The sequence below is a fragment of the Phalacrocorax carbo genome, chromosome 4, assembly GCF_963921805.1.
Source record: "Phalacrocorax carbo chromosome 4, bPhaCar2.1, whole genome shotgun sequence".
In the NCBI taxonomy this organism is placed as follows: Eukaryota; Metazoa; Chordata; class Aves; order Suliformes; family Phalacrocoracidae; genus Phalacrocorax; species Phalacrocorax carbo.
This window is the reverse complement of record NC_087516.1, coordinates 31,958,089-31,979,133: the sequence shown is the minus strand read 5'-3', so window position 1 is coordinate 31,979,133 and position 21,045 is coordinate 31,958,089. Positions and strand designations below refer to the sequence as shown.

Here is a 21,045-nt window from a genome sequence, read left to right as displayed (position 1 = left end):
TATAGGTATTGATGAAAACCCCCCTCAGTCTTCTCTTTTCCAGGCTGAAAAAACCCGAGTCTCTCAGCCTTTCCTCATAAGCAAGATGCTCCAGTCCCCTGATCATCTTCGTAGCTCTCCGCTGGACTTGCTCAAGCAGTTCCGCGTCCTTCGTAAACTGGGGGCCCAAAACTGGACACAGTACTCCAGATGTGGTCTCACCAGGGCAGAGTAGAGGGTGAGGATAACCTCTCTCAACCTGCTGGCCACACTCCTTTTAATGCACCCTAGGATACCCTTGGCCTTCTTGGCCACAAGGGGACATTGCTGGCTCAGGGTCAGCTTGCTGTCCACCAGCACTCCCAGGTCCTTCTCAACAGAGCGGCTTTTCAGTAGTTCAGCCCCCAGCCTGTACTGGTGCATGGGGTTGTTCCTCCCCAGGTGCAGGACCTTGCCCTTGCTCTTGTTGAATTTCATCAGGTTTCCCTTGGCCCAGCTCTCCAGCCTGTCCAGGTCTCATTGGATGGCAGCAGAGCTTTGTGGTGTATCAGCCTCTCCTCCCAGCTTGGTATCATCAACAAAACATCAGCAAAAAAAAGTGAGGGTACACTCTATTCTCTATGTCTAGGTCACTGATTAATGTTGAACAGGACTGGACCCAGCGCAGAGCCCTGGGGAACACCACTAGTGACAGGCCTCCAGCCAGACTCTGCCTCGTTGATCACCTGAGCTCTGTTGTTCAGCCAGTCCTCAATCCACCTCAGCCAGTTTTTTGTATTTCCATCTACAACTTTTTACCTGGGCTAAATCAGTTGAACAACTCTAAAAACCTTTAGGACTAGCATCTAACAAATTTACTAACATTTATGTTTGGTTATAAATCAATATGTTTTAGTGATCAAGAATTAGATATACTGTATATTTCCAGGAAAGAACTTGAAATTACAAATGGCAAGTTTTACTATGTTTTAAAATCTGATATGAGCATATTAAAAAAAAAATCTGTATTCTGATATATGAATGATAATGGGAGCTGATTCAGAAATGTTCATTCAGGCCAAAGTCATTACTAGTGATTTGTACTGCAGTTACAGACAACATCCTTAAAAGCCATTTAAATCTCTCACAAAGCCACCAGAGAAATTATCTTCTGTACTTATCCTGTAACTGCCTCCTCCCAGTCCACTGAATCACAGTTGTTCATCTTGGCCTTGCATTTTAGACCTTATAAAAGTTTGATGGCAATACGCTTTGTCTCTTTTCCATGACAGCTTATGAATTCTCTGCTGACACTCTCCAGTCATCTCAGTGTTGTCTTCTAAGTTTAACTTAAAGGACACCATTACACCTTCTTTGTTTTATGGTTAACAAAGTTCAAAATTAAAATATGACAGTAATTTGTCCCCATCTTTCATTTTTGTCATGACCCCTCCATTCAATTTACACTAATGTTCCCTCATTCTTTTTTCTTCTTCTCTTTGTTTTTTTCCTTTTATTTGTTTGTTTCTTACCTTCTCCTCTTTACAATTTTCTCTCATTACAAATTTCCTTCTTGGACAAATTATTATAGTGAACCATGGATTTTCTTTATTTTCTTATTTTTCTTAACCAGTGTAACCCCTTAGGTCTTGGAAATAGAAGAAAATTATATAGTGGTTTTCAAAAGTCTACCAATTATTTTTTAAAAATTTGTACATTATATCCTTTTTCTTTCTTTGCAGCTGATACCTTGATTCATTCTGTGATTTTTATTGTTTCTTTGGCATGTTAACTTTTTTTGGTCTATGGAGGTTAATGACTTCACCAGATTCCTGGAGCAAAATAGTGCTGCTTCTGAACAAATACGTGTTTGTACAAAGCAAGGGAAATGCTTCTCAAGCAAGGAACAACTGCTGTTGTTTTGAATAATATTAGTCAGGTGGTACAATATTTTTGAATGTCAAACTCAAGCAACAGATATTAAACTAGGCAAAGCACAGGTGAAACAAAGAATCACATAAGGGTTCTTATGGCTATTACCAATCTGTAAGGTGTTTATTAATATATATTTTCTAAGACATGTTCTATTTGAAATTTTGTACAAAATATTATCCAGAAAATGCTATAAAATACTATTTTATATAGCAGGACAATTCAAATCCTGAAGTGAAATTTTCAAAGCCTATTTCAGGAACCCTGGAGAAAGTCTAAAACTGGATGTCTTGTGATTTCTGTCCATCACTCCCCCCTTTATTTCTCTGTGAAATCTGCAGCAGGAAAATCTGCTGAACAAAGGCCAGACTGACATGAGTGAAAGGGATGTAAAATTGATACCTTAACTCGCATGGCAGTTCTGCATACATTGTATACCCAATCCAATTTCTCATCCAGCCTTTATTACCTTTATCATATCTGCACATTCTTTAATTCTGTTTATACGTGTGCCATATAAATTCCATTTTACTATACATTCAATTTATAACCTACTTATTTTAGGAAAAATACACTGAGACAGTTCTTCTGCAGTAGTCTGGGGAAAAAAAAAAAGCATAATATGAAAGACTTTTACATCCTTTGCAAAAAACAATTTTCCAAGTCCAAAAACAATTACAGCCGATAAGAAAACACTTCTATTACCTGTCTCTGAAAAAAGATATTAAAAATAAGAGATTAGTGTGTTATAAAACAATATACATTTAAGCCCAAGTCCTAACTATAGGAGGTAAATGGCAGAATTCTACTTGAGTACTGCATAAGAAAGATTTGGCGTTTTAGTCTCATTTTCAGCCACACAGATTTTTGTCTTCACTCCTTCAGAATTATTTAGTAATTTCCCAGTGGAATTTTGTGGGCATGTATTCTAGGATGATTATTTCAAAATGCAATCATTGGAATATCTTATTAACTCCATCTCCTCCCTTCTCTCCTAGTCCTTTTTTTTTTTTTTTTAACAGTAATTAGTTTCATAATAGTTTATAAGCCACTAAAATGGGAACTGTATGTTCTCTCTGGAGTGCTAACGGAGTGAGACCTCAGTTCTTTCTAGACCTTCTGGGCACTCATAAAATCTACCTTAAGATTTTATAATGTTTCCCTAAATTCTTATTTTTTAATAGTGGTATTGCTTATTTTTTTTCTTTCAGGCTATGCCAATTATTTCAGAGAAGGAGAAGGCTGGTGAGTAAATATTTACTTATTTTCTCATTTCCTTGTATTTGTTTTGGGGAATACAGTGTTACTTAACTAAGTGACAAAAGACGGGCTTCCACTGTGGGGTTTTGAATGTGTAGGGTTACAGACCTGACAAATGTCTGTGTAAAGGTTATTCATTGTTTCCTGAATAGGGTATTTTCTCTCTCTGAAAAGCAGTCCAGCTTTCTGTGTGATACTAATAAAGATGTTTGAAACTATCCTACAAAGTACCCTGTTGAAATGCAGCTGCCTTTTATACATTAGTCTTCCTCTAGATACTAACTTGTTACTTGGTGTTAAAATCTATTTTGATTTATTTCATGTCTCACTTGACAAACATGGATGCCAATGGGTTTGTTCAAGTCAGTGGAATCTAATGACTTCATGTGGACTTTACTGTCTGTCTTTAAGTATGGTGGGAAATTTCAGTTACCTGGAGTATTTCACTGGAGATAAAAATTATTATTTTGGCTAAGTACTTCCAGAGTATTGAAAGGTTATTTTCCTATTCTCTTCTGTTCTCTGAACGCTATATTTACTTTGGTGTTGTTATGTCAAATGTATTAGTGATTGTCTGATGAACACTGTCAGATGGGTGAACTGTGTTAAACTCTAGGGAACACTCCACTCTTAGCATTATAGTTCTGTAGAATCTCTGTTGGTTTCTTCATCATTTATTTTAACTGATATTGTGCTACTGTACTTCAAATGTAGCTTGAAAAATATGTTAAAATGGCCAAATGCCACCTGGCATCCTGATTTATGTCTGATTTTTGGTGGTGATATTTTCTTGTGTTATCTTAGTTTGGATTATTTATTTTCTTTTGCTTGCTAAGGGAGAGAAATAAGTTTTTAAAAAGGTTTTGAGAGAAAAGCAACAGTGCTAATCAGTAATGTAAAAGCTATGGAGCTGTCTGGTCAGGATGTTGCTATTTTAGCTGTTGAAGATCATAAATAATTCAGAAACTGTGACCCATATTTAAGAAGCATTTTCTTTATAGATTTTGCAGGTGGTATTATTTGATATTAATTTTTCTGAGGCAGTTCATATCTGGCTGCTTTCTTTAAATTATGACCAAACATGTAAACAGATTATAACTGGCCCTACCATTTGCAGCTAATTTCAAATACTTTGTCACGCAGCCATATGACATTATAGGTTTTTGTACATCTTTAGCAATTATGTACCATACCAGATTAAAAGCTATGTGAAAGTAATTTAAAAAACCCTTCAGGGCATAGAGATATGATGACTCCAGTTTTATACTAGAGGAATAGATCTGCAACAAGTGTTTGCCGTAGCTAACAGCTTATAAAATCATAAATAAAACTCAAAGCTCTATGATTACTTCTTCAGTGTCCAAACTACCTATCATGTCACTGTTGATGATGGTAGAAAATAAATGTATTTTTGACATACACTGTAAAACATGTACATATGTATATGTCCTCTCTTCCTCCTTCCAGCCCAGACTTCAGTGTTATGCTTTTTGTGGACAACATTATATTTAATATTACAAATACTAGGTAGAACTTCATGCCATGTGGAGTCAGTTTGCTGACATTTCCACGTACATGAGCAGAAGCTAGACTGTGAATAGAAACATGGTTGCCTTTTAATCTTTTGGCTTTTGCTTAACCCTTTGCAGCCCAGGAGCTCCCGAGGTTATGATTGCTTTTTTTAGAAATATTAAGCATGCATTAGGGAGATGTTTATTTAAAAAAGGCCTATTGAATGAAGTCACTTGTTCTAGGGTTTGTTAGTGCTAATTTTTTCAAGTGCAATTGGATCTTGATTCATGTGTCATGTTTTGCAATTTAGCTAGCAGTTGTTTGATCATGGCTGCTTGCACTTCACCAGATAAATGACATTGCATAAGACTCATGAATGACAAGCCATAAGTAAGGTCTGAAAGCCTTAAAAAAAAAAAAAAAAGGCATATTTGCATGTCTGCTGTAAGAGAACAAAACAAATACAAGTTTTCATATTTATTTGGAAATACCAACAATCTAACATTTCCCAGTTACTATTATTACAAACAGATTGAAATATATTACAAAATATTACAGAACAAAAAGGAGTTGTTTATTTCACTACTGATAATAATAATAACACAGTAGATAAAGAGATTGGATAGCATTCTATTAAAACTAAAATTGGATTAAAAATGCACTCTAAAATGTCTAGTTAAACATCTTTTCTCATTTTGAGAATTTGAAGTAATAATTTCTTGTAGTTCCATCTTTCCTGCTTAATGCTATGTGGTTTGATCTAGGACTGGAATGAGAAATACAAGGAAGTAGAAAGGCTGTTATTTCTGTGTTTCTGGTTCAGAAATTCTATATACATAAATAAAAACCTGTTTTTACAAGACTTTCATTTCTGTAGACTCTAGATACTTTGATACTTTCAAATGCTTTTCCTATAGGCAACCAAACATTTAGAACCTTAAATGGATCAAGCTGCTTAGGCAGCTTAGAAGTTCACACATTATTGATTAAGTTTATAGCAGTTGTTAGTCCTTAAATATTTTCTCGATTTTATATATTTTCCAACACACAGTAAATTTTGACTACATCAAATATAAACTTTCAGGTGGAGTACTTAAAAAAAAAAAAACCCAACCCACACGCTAATTTTAGATTTAGAGCAAAACCAAAGGTAATCAGAAAACATTGCTACTTTTGTCAATAATAACTCTAGAGTTTCATAACCAGTTTGGCTTTGGTTTTTTGATTTGGTTTGGGTTTTATTGGTGGTTGTTTTGGTTTGGTGGTTGGTTTTGGTGGTTTTTTGTTTTTTTTTTTTTACAGTGGAAAGTGCAGTAAAACCTGTAATTGCAGAGTCCCTTTGGCAAAAATCTATAAATGATCAGTGTATTGAGCAGAACATCAGCTGTACCTAACTGTGTACACTATTGCTTCAAGTTGTGTGAATTAGGGCATTGCGAACAGTGTACTGTGGCATCAGCATTTCTGAGAAATTAATTTTTAAGAAGTCTCAATATTGTTAACAGTTCTGGCAATGGTGAAAAAAATAAATCTTTCAAAAAGAACTCTTTTAAGGTAGAAGTTAAGATCAAGCACAGCCAGGGAAAATGATGGCTCAAGCCAAGAGATGACTTAGGGTTGGGACTGTCAGCACCTAAATCAGGAATGCAGGCCAGCAACCAGCTTCAAAACACTGTTTTTTTCAGATGCATTCAATTTTCTTTTGAGTAAGTTATGTATTCCCTTGCCTTTACTTACCTTGCTGACTTGTGATTTTTATTCTCAAATTCTGTCCATTTAGAGAAATTCTGTCCTCAAAGAAATTTGAAGGATGGAGGGTTCATCTCACCTGTCAATAATAGCGTCTGTGTCAGAGTTAATGATACTGGCTTCATTTGTAGTCTAAAAGTAATCAACCTATGAACCTTTGGTTCACATGGCTATATGTCAGCATTTGGTTTACTGATGTGAATCGCACATGAGAGTTCATGAATGGTATTGGTTAACCCTCCACTAACTGTAGAGTCAAGGTGGCTCCTAACATAGACACCAATATTCAGTCGATGAATCCACTGTGAGGTTCCTAATTCAGGGCTAACTTCAGTTTCTGGAGCAATATTCCTAAAACAAAGTTGAAATGGCTATAAGTCAATATTAGAAGTATTGCCTAAGTCTCTTTGTGGACCTACTTCATGATTTCCCAACTTACCCTCAAATATTTGTAGGAAATAGTGAACTCTGTTTGTGACTTAGAAACATTGCTACAACAGAGCCAGCAGGAGGGGTAGAGTGAATATCCACATCTGGTCAGGGACTAACACAGCTTATTTCTCTTGAGGTGATGAAACTATGTGCTATCACATAAACAGGGCAGAAGGTTTAGTCTAGCTCTAAATAAATATGAACACCATTGGTCCATAATATTCAGCATTATAATAAATAAATTTTTTCCTGTGCATAAAACAACGGCCCTGTGGTATTTTGATTGAACACACATTTAGAAGAGTTGCTGCTTTAAAAATAGAATAAGGTGGTTTTAAGTCATTGAGTACTACAGTTTAGTTATTAAGTATAAACTTGGATCAACTAAAAAACACAGAACACATGATACAAAAAGGCAAGTGACACTACTCATAGGTAGCAGCAAAAATTCCCTAGCAGAATAGCAAGTGAACAGGTCTTTAAGAGCTTTCATGATTCTACCAAAATATTCCCTCTTGCTTTAAAGATATACTGTGGAAAAAAGTGCACAACCTCTTTGGGTAAATCTAAGTACTCTCTGTAACTAGTAGGTTAGGGAGGTCTAATTCAGCACAAATAAAAGTGTTAGTCTTTGACATGGAGTAGAACAGATTTGATAGCACATTTATTGTCTATGTATTGGTGATCAGCAAGCAAACAAGAAAATAAAGTATTAAGCAGAAAAACAGCAGCCTCATTGGATCTCTGGCCAATGTAAAGTTTTTGAAAGCTCCCTGGTGTTATTGCTACAGTATGGACCTAGTAGAGAACAAGTCCCTTTTTTTTTTTTTTTTTTTTTTTTTTTTTTTTGAGGGGGGAGGGGAGGTATCCTGCATCTCTTCTAGGTTTCTGGTAGAGATACTATTTAATAAAGTACACATTCGATGTCCTTTGGTGTTAATTTCCCTGGTTGCCTTTGATTCACAAGGAAGACAAATACACAGACAATAAAAGGGACCTTAGCGGCAGGGTATTTCCTCCCACAGACTCTAATTGTTGGTGTCAGGCTGGGGAGAACACTTGGTGCTCAGCCCCATGGTGAGATGAGCTGCAGAATAGGAGGTGATGGAGTGATGACAAGGCAGGTCAGGCCCGTCTGTGAGAACTCACAGTGGAGGACCTTGAAAATCCAGTAGCGACAGGTTCACTGTCATTAAACAAGGCACATAAAAGACCGACTGCTTGGCATACTAGGTAGAGCTCTTTTCATTTTGTTTAATTTAAATGCAGCTCTAATCAAAAAGGAAAAAAAGAAAAGCTCCACTAGACTTTACAAACATGTCCTAGATCCAAAGAAATCAATTCTTTCTATGAGCAGTATCCACTGGATGCTCTGTTTTCATAAAGTCATCCATACATAACCTATTTTGAACCTAAAGCACACATTAAAAAATTTAATCTGACTGGCTACAGGGTATAAGTTTCCACATAAACTGGAGAGAAATACAAGTTAGTTGGCACAGTTACTAGTTTTCTGGCTGCTATACAACATCTCTAGCCAGTATCCTAGAATAAACTGGACAAAATGAATTATTAATTGTTCCTTTTTGTAAGTATTGTAGCTGGTTTTAGTAGAACAGTTGTCTTAGTGTTTTTGTGAGACCTCATGAAGTACTAATTCCTAGCTAGGTAATCTTTCTTTTACTGTTGATGTTGCAACAGTTATAAAATTTGTTTTAGCTGAGTGTTTGTTTTCTAAATAAAAATATCAGGTGAGCATTTGCACTTCAATCTCTCATGGTAAAAAACAGTTACAGAAAATATGCCAGAATTTGCATGGATGTGTGCCAAACACTAATAGATGTGAATAGATATATTTTTATTCCCGTGTCCTTTATTTCACTACTAGAGAAAAGGTTTGTGATGCCAACAGATACTGAAAGCTGATATTTCATGTTAAGGTTCCTGATAGTGTTTATTAGTTGGGTTTTCTTTATTCTTTTCTAAATGCAGTAAAATAGCTGATGTCATGGCTTTTTGGTATTTGAATTTTAGTGGCTTATTAACCACACACTACTGTAGTTATTCTTCTGAATAAATAAATTTTAAAAGTCACACCATATTCACTGTATGCACGTGGATATAAACACATAAACTTTAAAATGCATATATCACTGCATGAAGCCAAAATCTCATTAATCATAAGGTGTTGTGGTCATTTTCTTTAGATTTCGGAGGAAAAAAAAGTTCATGGGACTGCAGCTTTCCTCTGAAAGTCCACTTAAAATCATGCTAAGTGCACCAGAAGCAGGACGACCCCTAAAAGTCCTCATGATTGTCTGTTGTATATTATGTTCTTGAGTCTTAAAACGTGAAGGGTAGGGGCCAGATAGTGTGAATATACTCTGAGGGGGAGCCAGCAGTCAGGAAGGCTGTATACCACTGAAGAAGGATGCAAATGTTCAGGTCCCATGCCTGAACAGGAAAGCAGGTGTTTTCCAGAAGGCTAAACCAAATTCCTTTAAAACTTTGCATAATAATCAAGTACATCTGAAGTATCTAAGAACCAACAGAACCTCTTGTGCATTTAATTCTTAAATATTTAGCCAGCTTCTGTTTTCTTATGCCACCTGCATTAGTACGGGCCATCAGTGTGGACCTGTTTTTAAACTGCTTTGGAAGAGCTTTTTTAAATCACAGAATCACGCAGAATGGTAGGGGTTGGAAGGGACCTCTGGAGATCATCTTGTCCAACCCCCCTGCTTGAGCAGGCACACCCAGAGCAGGGGGCACAGGAACACGTCCAGGCGGGTTTTGAATGTCTCCAGGGAAGGAGACTCCACACCCTCCCTGGGCAGCCTGTGCCCCTGCTCTGGCACCCTCACAGGAAAGAAGTGTTTCCTCATATTCAGGTGGAACTTCCTGTGTTCCAACTTGTGCCCATTGCCCCTTGTCCCGTCATTGGGCACCACTGAAAGGAGCTTAGTCCCATCCTCCTGACACCCACCTTTTAGACATTTATAGGTATTGATGAAATCCCCCCTCAGTCTTCTCTTTTCCAGGCTGAAAAAACCCGAGTCTCTCAGCCTTTCCTCATAAGGGAGATGCTCCAGCCCCCTGATCATCTTCGTAGCTCTCCACTGGACTTGCTCAAGCAGTTCCCTGTCCTTCTTAAACTTCTTAAATCAAGATATGCTGTTATCTTCAAAGGCCTTTAATTTTGTTCATTTCTTTAATATAGTCTCACCTATTCAGACCTTCAAAATACTAAAAGAGAAAATCTTAATTGAATTATTTTAGGCCAATAACAAGGATACACCATTATTTTTACATTGCATTCATCTATATCATGCACTTTAATGCTTTTGTAGCTATATTTTTCTAGATACTTTTATGATTGTGTTAATTGTGGAAACAAATTTTAATACTTCCTCAACAAATATTCAGATGTTGATATTTGCTTTAGAGAAAACAAGCAGTGTCTCTGTGCCTTATATTTCTGTGGTGAACAATTGAATTTTTATTTCTTTGCTGGTTTGCTGTCTCTTCTTAAATTCTGTAATAGAATTACCTTATTCTAATCAAGATATTTCCCTCGTAGGAATAAAGATGTATATAGTGCCAGCTGAGTGATTACTGCTGCCGGCCATCATGTTAAATCTTTCAGCTGTCCTTTTTCTGGCCAATCAAATGCATTTTTAAGGGAAGATGTACTTTTCTTGTTAAGGCAAGTTATTTTTATCTCAGAAACTATGTGATTAGAAAAAAGAAAAAACAAACCAAGCATTAGCATTGAAGTCTTTTAAACATATTTTGACATTAATATAAGTTTCATCACAGATTGAGAAGTTGTAAGAATATCTCTCAAAACAGACTTCACTTATTAGCGAAATACAGTTAACAAAGGATAATTCAGGATAGCTTTCTGGAATGGGACCTTTGGGAGGTACTTTCTCCAACCTCCTGTCAAGCAAGACCAGCCCTGAGGTCAGGCAAGACTCCTCAAGACTTCATCCAGTCCAGTCTTGAAAACCCCCAAGGATGGAACCTGTGCAATCTCTGTAGGTTACCTGCTCCACTGCTGTACCGACTCCATGGAGGAGACAGTTTTCCTTAGATCCAGTCTGATCCTTTCTGGTTTCAGTTTATGCCTGTTGTTTCTTGTCATCCTCACACACACAATGTGAAGAGCCCAGCTCCATCTTCTTGTTGTCCTCCCATGAGGTCCGAGGGAGCTGCCAGTAGGGCCCCAAAACCCATCTCTTCAGGCTGAACAAGTCCTGCAGCCTCAGCTCACAGGCCAAGTGATCCAGATCCTGACCAGCTTGGTGGCCCTCCCCTGGGCTTGTTCCTTTTTATCAATGTCTTTCTTGTATGGGGAGGATCCTGAAACTGGCCGTAGTATTGCAGATGTGGTCTAACAAGTACTGAATAGAGAGGGATAATCCCTTCCCTCCATCTACAGGCCATGCTTTTATTGATACATCCCAGGATGCTGCCAGCTCTCTTTGCTGCCAGGGCACACTGCTGGCTCATGTGCAACTCACTGTCTGCCAAGACCCCAGGGCCTTTTCCATAGAGCTGCTCTCCAGCCAGTTTTTATCATTTATTTATCCACCCTTCCAGACTGTAAAATCCCAACTTGCAAGCAAAAATATTGTGGGAAACAATGTTTCATGATTGAGCTCTTTGTTGTCAAAGCAGAAAATACAGCAGAAGGCTTATGAATTTGCTACTTTCAGCAAATTCAATTTACTATTACATTATAACTAATTATAATGCGCTTACATTTTAACAACCATACAGACTGTATACTGGTACTCAGTGTATTCTGGCTACTTTCATATATTTAATCTTAATAAAGTTGTTTTTCAGTATAAAGTTAGTTACCAGTTACACTGTAGTTCAGTAGCTTTTATATTACCCAGTCCAAATTGTGGTCTCTTGTTGTATTGGACACCAGAAACATTCTAAACGAGGTAGTCCCTGACCAAAAATAGCTTTTAAATCAAAGCAAACATGAACAAGTTGTTCTTCCTTTGCTTTTTTGGCTATAACAAGCATAACAAAGAATGGTGACAACCAGTTAATCAAGTAATTTCTAGCATAATTTTGTTCGGACTGAGTTCATGGTAAAGACTTGTGTTGATTCAGATGAAATATAAACTAGTTCACTTGGTCCTAATTGATAGTGACATGTAATCATTAGGCCATGGTTTCCAAAGTAGTGACATGACTGTTGATTTAGAAATCAGATGATGGGCTCTCTTTTTCAGTGTCCAGAAATAGAGTCAGCTTCTGAAAAGCTGGGGTGCCCAGAGCCAATTTTTAAAATTAACTTTTGGCTACATTTCCACAGTTATTTAGGTACCTGAAGATGGAAAACAATATCTCTGTTATGACACCTGCTAATTGTACACTGATTCCCAGGAAAGATTACCTTTGGGCAGTAAAATCTGCACATGGCACAGAATTATGAAGATATCTAATAATTTCTGAAAAATATAATAAGCTGCTCTTTACTTCTTTGGGTTATTAGACAACATTCAAAACATCAGTAAGATCATATTATGCTCCTGTGTTCATATTTGAAAATAGAACTTGTACTGCTAAGTTGTTTCAGAGTTTTTGAAGATGCGCTAAAGTGCTGAACAATTTTAAATGATCTTTAACACTAAGACCTTAGAGCACTTTAAAAAGTGTGGCAAGATAACTTTTTTCTTTTTGCATCTGTTAAAACAGAAGGGTAAGAAATGGTTTCAGTCCCTGATCACCTGGGACATGGACTTTACTCCACAAAGCCAGCACAGGGTTTTGTTGTTTATATATTTTAGGTACTTACATGCACATTTTAAACTCCTGTCTTATTAGAATAAAAAGCTCCTTTTCACAAGTCCTTAGGGAAAAGAGACAACTCTTTGATGTTTGATGAGAAGTCATGCTTATTTACATTCCTCTAAGGAAAATGCAGGTCAGAGACACCCAAAAGCACACTTTGGATTAGGCACACCTGGAGGCAAAATGTCTTCCTGATGTGGAACTGTACTTGGCAACACAATGATAGGGCTGTATGTAACTGCAGCATCACAGGTTGCTCAGACTGGGTTTTTTTTCCCATTTTAGAGTTGTTGACTTGTGGTCTGAATGCCTTCTGATATAGCGAGTGATGCTTGAGAGAACTGCTGTATCTGCTTGGTATGTTCAGCCTGAGTGACTAGGTCTTTTATTGTCTATAAACTAAAAGATACTAACCCTATCTGCCAAAAGGTGTTTCTCATTATCTGGAAGATATTTAAATACCTTGTGGTATCTGGTCACCAAGATTAGCCACCATCTTAAATCTCCTCTGCAAATACTCTTGTAAAATTAGATTGCTTTTGCATGTATCAGGAAGCGGCAATCAAATCACATGCTGATTCTCTAGCATATGGTAGATGCCACTGATCTTTAAAATGAACCGGTGAATGATTCTTATATGCAGAGTCAGTCAGTTGCCTCATGCCTCATACTTTATTACCATCTTCAATCTACCTTTGTGTTGATTTTGGCCTATTTGTGAATCACCCCTCCATGGCATTTTAGGAAAGAATCAGATAACTGCATGAAATTGTTGCTTAATTCATAAGTATTACAAATAAAGAACTGAAAGCCAAGTTTATTGATAGACACAACTGCCAAATTGCCTATAAACTATAAGTTTGTAAAGAGTTATTCCTGCGGGTAATCATTCCAGTCACATGAGTTTGGACTAAGCTTGTGAGTAGAAGTTTCCTAAATCCAAGTCTAAAATGATTTATCTGAAAGTTTCTCTGAGTGAATAGCCTCTTTAGTTCAATTGGTAGGTATTAATTTAAGGTCCAATCTGCAGTGGGTTCAGTTGCACCTGCTGCTGTACTTTGGCCTAAAAGAAGAGATATTTGGTAACCAATTTCAGAGTGCAAGCCAGGTACACCATATCTTAGTAGCCACCTATAAGCAGAATTGAAAGGCAAAGAGGAAAGTAACCAGGAATTTTAATATATATCAAAATACAGGCTTGAATTTAGAGAAGGGCAGTGGAAATATCTGTTAAAAGGCAAGGAAAAAAAAAAAAAACCACTGCTTCCTCCAGGCAGGTTGCCTAGTTTACAATGTCATCCTGGAATCAATGTTTCTTCATGTTGCAAGGAAGAAAAAGAAAGACTGAGAATTTTGTCAAGAGTTTGTTATCTATCAGTTGATTTACATAAAGGACTGTTTACAGAACAAAACTCACACCTACACTAGAAGGTTTTGCTCTTGCAGTTACTATGGGAGTATATTAAAGCAAGGATGAAACTCCAGAATTTTCAGAGTGCCAAGGACTTATTCTGATGGTATTGCTCGTGCTAACTCTTTGAGTGGAATTACATTTTTTGTGTCAGCACAAGTCTGTCTTTGGCAGGGCTCTATTTCCCATTCATAACTGATATACCTGCTCTAACAAAACTATAAAGTCTGTATCAGGTTAATCAATTTTATCAGGTATCATTTCATCATTATCAGAGCATTTGTGGCTGGAAAATGATTGGAAAGTTAGAAGAGACTTGAGGGAATAGTCTCTAGGATTCCTAAATTTCTTTCACACTTATAGAGGAAGATCTCAGACTTTTACTCTCTGTACAGGTCACCCTTGCAACTTAAGTTTGACTCTATGCTTTGAAGCATGGATCCAGACCAGCATTTGTAGGAAAAAATTTATTTTAGCTGCCACTCAATTAACTATTGCAGGATCAGACAGTAACAATGGGTCAAGTAGCCGACAGTGTTTCTGGCACACAGTTAGAGTAGGATTCACTGCTACCTTGAAAGTGGTACTGGCTTTTTCAGCCAGGGAATTAATACCTGCCATTCCTTCTGATGAAAAGTTTTTGCACTTTTTTTTTTTTTTTGTCTCTCAGCACAATAGTTATCTATGTTTGATTACTCTGTGTTGAGAACCATTTGACATCATGTGCAATTTCATGTCTCTTCCCATAGAAGAATTAGAGGACATCAAATGAAAGTGTCAGGTTCAAAACAAACAGGAAGAGGCATTTCTCCACAGAATCTAGAACTGAAATATGGGGCTCCTTGCCTCAGTATATTGTGGATGCTAGAGTTTTACACAGGTTTAGAAAAAGTCTAGACAAACTGATGTCAGAGAAATTGATCACTATAACCCGTTCCTCAATGAAATTAATGACAGCCCTACCACTGATTTTCATAAGATTTAGCCACATCATAACCCTCTATGTACCTATTCAAAACTTGCCCAATATGTCAAATTAGTTTTGCAATATTTCCAGTGGATAAGTCACTATACAAATATTGAATTAGTTTTTAATGTGTCACAAATGGTACTGTGTAGTAAAAATCTACTGAATATTCAGCTCTAACATGTACACTGAATATAATTTTAGTACATAAATGCTTCCTATGTTTTGTAAGAGGCATGTATTTCCTCCAGAAAACAGTATCAACTATCCATCATCAAATTAAGAATACTATATAACTTACACAGCAAAACCAAGCCCTTTACATGTTAGGAATCTTTCTAGCAATAATTAGAGGGACATTAAAATTTGCAGAAATCAATGATCAGAATACAGTAAGTCAAGGCCATTCTTCAGCTGACTAAAGAGCAAAGGAAAAAAGTATGAATGTATCTCATAAGAATATAAAAAACACAAACATAACCAAAGACCATACTAAAAACTGTAAAGATATATATATGTTACATAAAGATATATATATGTTACAGTTGTAATCAAAACTTGGCATCATTTTGTTTTTAATGAGGAACTTGACATTGAAAAACTAACCAAGAAAGGTTCCAGCCTAAGAAGTTGCAACATATATTAACTTTTTGCAGTAGATTTCAAAGGCGTTTCCAGAGAAGCTATGTAGGACACATTAGACAAACTAAGAGGAATAAGAAACAGACATCTTTTCATAAAGCAAATCTAGATTAAAATCTTCAACAAAGTAAATTGCATTTAGTTATATTAAAAGACTGAGAGATAAGAAATGAGCCATACGTCGTTGAGTCGTGTCCCCCCCCCCCAAATAATCATTATAAGTTAAGCTAACTCTACTGATCCATAGAAAGAATTCCACATCTGGAAAATCTTTACTATGCCTGTGTCGGAGTTTCATGCTTTTTGGTGCTTTGTTCACCAGTTCCCATGACTCTAACCTAAACCTTTCTTTTATTTTCTTAAGTGCATTCCAGTTCAACTAAAGATGTAGTGATCATTTAATTTCCTGAGATCTATTATTTAAGCTTCCTTACCTATTTTCCTTAAACAAAGCAAAACAAACCCTTAAAAATAAAGCAACATAAAAAGTTAAAGTAAGTGTCTTTGTATTATTCTGCAGTATAGACAATCATTTTAATAGACTGAAGTGAGATGGAGAATTATAACTGTCAAACATAACAGACAAGCAAATGTGTTGTTATTGTAGACTTCCAGCTGTGTTTAGCAACCAGCAGCAAGCACAACGCTACTAGGTAAGACACTCCACCACCAAAATTCCCTGTCTGCCATGTACCATGCAGTAGCAGCACTGTTTAAAATCTGAACTGTATTGGCTAAACCAATAAAGTGCAGACAATCAGAAGAGAGTTGGCTCCTATATTCCCTTATAGTTATTTCCTATATAGTGCTATACAACTGCTTCCAAGTGCTCCTTCCCTCTCACTTAGAAATCCAGGAGATGGATTTAGAAATCCAATGATGACAAAAACAAAGTACCACAAACAAAATACTTTCCAAAACTGGGGATTTCCACTCTTAAAAGAGCTCTGGGCTGAGTCACATAGGTTTGTTTCATCTGCACTGTCAGAGGGAGGTGTAGGCATCTAGCAGCCAGTCGCCAAGGACAGAAGGGCACCTCATTCAAGGACTCAGCAGAATCTGTATAAGTAAACTAGACAGAACATGGGCTCAAGTACTGACGTACAGTTATCCCTCTTGTTTACTTATTACAATGCTACTTATTGTAGTTTTGGCCCGCGCCATCTGGAACTTTTCTGGACAAGACCCACAAACACCTTGGGAGATAGCATGGACCAGGGAATATTTGAAACCAGCAGTGGTAGGAGATTCACCCTTACTCTCATTGTGAGGTCTTGATTGAAAAAATCAGACAAATTCATTTTGGTGACCTTTGTCTACCACTAACTTCTCCAGGTTTAGTCCTTGCTTAAAGGATTCAGATACGAATTTATGAGCAAATCACTTTCTCAGTGGAAACACCTTTAGCTTTTTGCTTCCCAGGCAAGGTTTGGGAAGGGCAATACCTCTTGTAATGCATGGAAAATATGCCCCAGCATGATTCTATCATAAGGATTGAACCACTGCTTTCACCTAACTCTTCTTTCTGCTTTCACTCCTTCTGACAAACTATCTTCAAGGTTTTGTATTTGAACATCTACTGAAAAAGAGATTCTGGAAATTATTTCTTTTGGTTACAGGCAAATGGGCCCAGTGATTCTACACTATTGCCTTTTAATCTTTTAACTATCATGCAACAATAATTAGTTTGGGAGGGAAAAAACTGTGAGACAGAATATTTATCCTGCTGCTGTGTTCCACAAACCTGGAGAGTGGGATGCAACTGACTTCAGCTGCCTTTATGCTTCCTTAAATTGCAGGTAATCCCTGGCATAACTGTAGAGAAGTGGTGTGGCAGACAGTGCTCTGGCAGGCAATGACGACTCTCCCAGCTTATGCTCCCTGGAGAGCAGCTCTTTGTACCAGAAGTTGCTGCCCCAGTGCTCCCCCTCCTCTGAGACAAGCCTTTGGAATGGGCAGAGTTATGCCAAGACATGCTTAACACTTGCTGCTCATGTATCAGTACCGATTGTATTTTGGATAGCATGCTGGGTTATTAGTAGGGGTAAGTGGAAGTCACTGCAGCCATAATTAAAGCCTGAATACCAAATTATTATCTGCATGAGTTGTCACCCTGTCAGCGACCCAACTACAAATTGATGAAACCAGCAAAACCTCACATCTGTGTGATAGAGAATAAAGAAGCTGAGGGGCAGGGCTTCGTATTAATTTGGGAGAAAAACAGCCCTGCTTAACATCTCACCCCTATCAGCACTGAGCCTTACCAACGTCCTCACACAGCAGGGGCCAGGATTTGCTTTTATTCCTAAGGGACCTTTGAACAGCAGATCTCACTGATAAGGAGCAGCAGTTTTTATTCAGTCAATCAAGTGACAGCCAAGTGAACTCAAAGACATAATACTTTCCTGAGCCTGCAGCAATTAGACACTTATCCATTAATAAAACACACCTTAAAGAAATAAGTGTGCTATACACTGAGTAACTCTGGTTTATGATGTAAAAAGCACAAATTTTGGAGTACACTTTTATCATAGAATTAGGATATCCTCTTTCTTCACATATTCCTCCCTTACAATTTTTAAAGCATTTCAGTTTTCAACATTTTAAGGAATTATACAGCCTGTAGCAAGAGGTGTTCTGGTCATTGTGGTAAATAACCTGATTCATTAAATATTGAATACTGAATCTTTTTATTTATTGGAGCAAACAACAGTTGTAAAACATAGTAGGAATTTAGGGCCACTAATTTAATCATGAGGTGTTAATGGCCTTCATGTTTCATCCATTAAAAAATGAAAATCCTTGAGCAAGAAAAGGCTAATTCATATTCACAGACAGAAAAGTCCCTACATTAAAGTGGAGAACATGTGTCATCTGACCCTACATATCTGTAACTGAGGGATCAAACACATTTCAGAGAGGCAGTTATCACCAAACCAAAATTTACAAGCTGCCAAAATTTAAATTAAGTGTTATTCTTAAAGAGCCTCAAATAGATTAAGGTATGAAAACCAGAGCACCATAACTCTGTTCTCCAGTGATGTTATAAAATAGATATACCATTATGACTAAACTATATTCATACTTGTAATAACTAATTATAGTTAACTGATTTTGAACATACAATACAAATTTTTTTCTTTCCTTCATTGCCTGCTTTGGATCTCTTGAGAGAACCACTGCCTAACTTGCAGATTGAAGTCAGAAAATCAGTTCACATCAAACCCTGAGAGGACACATGCTACTCTGTAGCTTAGACTGCAGTGCTTCCTGTTGACAGCAGTATAAACTCGTGAGGAAATGTGCCAAACCTTATAGGTCACCGATTCCTTTTTAATGAGACTCAGTTAAGTTTCCTATGCACCTTTCTAATTTTTTCTGAATATTATGGAACTTTCTGGATTTAATACTCATATGAGTTCCATTAAAAATGGGGAAACCACTGGGGGCTGAACTACTGAAAAGCAGCTGTGCTGAGAAGGACCTGGGGGTGCTGGTGGACAACAAGCTGACCCTGAGCCAGCAATATGCCCTTGTGGCCAAGAAGGCCAACGGTGTCCTGGGATGTATTGAAAGGAGTGTGGCCAGCAGAGAGAGGGAGGTTATCCTCCCCCTCTATGTGGCCCTAGTGACACCACATTTGGAGTACTGTGTCCAGTTTTGGGCCCCCCAGTTTAAGAAAGACAGGGAACTGCTTGAACAAGTCCAGCAGAGAGCTACCAAGACAATCAGGGGGCTGGAGCATCTCCCTTATGAGGAAAGGCTGAGAGACTCTGTTTTTTTCAGCCTGAACAAGAGAAGACTGAGGGGGGATTTCATCAATACCTATAAATGTCTAAAAGGTGGGTGTCAGGAGGATGGGACTAAGCTCTTTTCAGTCGTGCCCAATGACGGGACAAGGGGCAATGGGCACAAGTTGGAACACAGGAAGTTCCACCTGAATATGAGGAAACACTTCTTTCCTGTGAGGGTGCCAGAGCAGCGGAACAGGCTGCCCAGGGAGGTTGTGGAGTCTCCTTCCCTGGAGACATTCAAAACCCGCCTGGACGCGTTCCTGTGCCCCCTGCTCTAGGTGTGCCTGCTCAAGCAGGGGGGCTTGGACGAGATATCTCCAGAGGTCCCTTCCAACCCCTACCATTCTGTGATTCCTGATTTCAGCAGCATTTATGAGGATTGAGCTGGATTCCACTCCACCATGCCCTCAAACTCTGAGCTTCCCTCCAAGCCCTTCTGCCTTTATTGCCCTACCCCAAACACCTCCTGAGTCTGTTTCCTGGGCTTTCCCAAAGAAGACCTTCAGGTCCAGAGCAGACCCCAACTAGTTTGGCAGACCTCTGGACATGAACTCATTATTTCATTCTAAATGACAGTTTAATTCTTCCAAGGCATCTAAAGTTTTTAAGTAAGCCAACTAGTTTTGCATAGCATGTGGTGTATTTTTTAATAATTTTCTTTTTCCTTTGGTTACACAGAAAACACAAAAATAACAAATGGACCATTCTTTTTCTTGCATCGGTTTCCTCACTTTTTTGGTATACACTTCTGACTTAAGTCTGGTCATCTTGAATAGCTTAGGATCTTACTGTAGGTCATATTATGTCACTTGAATAGGGGAGATTTTCCAGCTCATTTTCCTGAGCATTTTTCTATTCACTAGCGCAATCAACAGAACATGATGACTCGGTCTATGATAAACTGTCGAACTAAGTTCACCTCTACCACCTTCTGCTAAAGATTTCTTGACACCTATTCAACAAATCATTTCCTTCACTGTTCCTCTTTGATAAGTTTCCATTCCTCCAAGCCTTTTCCTCACAAATTGGAAAGAAATCTAGTTCCCCCACTGCTATTTGTCATGAAATAGCTACACCACAAGAGCTAACCTAAAAGCAAAGTTAAGAGTCTGAACCAGAGCCTGGAAGGAAACTTCCTTATAAAGTAGCACCTCCAAGGACTCACAAGCCATTTGCACATTCCTCTGTTAGTGCATATACAGTATATGGTTTCTTGTAAAGTGCATGTCTTAGTTCAGTATGATTGTATCCCATGTCTTCCTTTTCTGTATGCTTTTAAGGAGTTTTTTCATTGTTCTTTTAAAGTGTTCATTCAACACATAACCAGGTGAACATGGTTAATTATCTCATATTTCATAATGAAAAGGTAGTAAATTACAGAACAAAGCAGACCTTCAATGGGAACTGAATACTTTCACCACGTTCTTACTGTGTCTATACTCCATTTTTCATCTCTTAGCATTACAGCGGTCAGCTGCAGTATGGTCAGTGACCTGTATGAATTCTACCTACCTGGAAAGTTCAGAGAGGGATGTGACTCCCTAAAAGTTGTAGTAATTGTTTAGCTGTGG

General features: G+C 37.7%; 1 protein-coding gene across 2 annotated transcripts in view; it reads left to right on the top strand.

Moving 5' to 3' along the window:
- Window positions 1-21,045, top strand: part of DLC1 (DLC1 Rho GTPase activating protein) — a 241,733-nt gene that overhangs the window by 101,021 nt on the left and 119,667 nt on the right. For both annotated transcript variants that reach the window (XM_064449495.1, XM_064449497.1), the window contains one exon: window positions 3,102-3,135. In XM_064449495.1, the coding sequence (XP_064305565.1) occupies window positions 3,102-3,135 (34 nt within the window). The remainder of the gene's footprint in view (window positions 1-3,101; window positions 3,136-21,045) is intronic.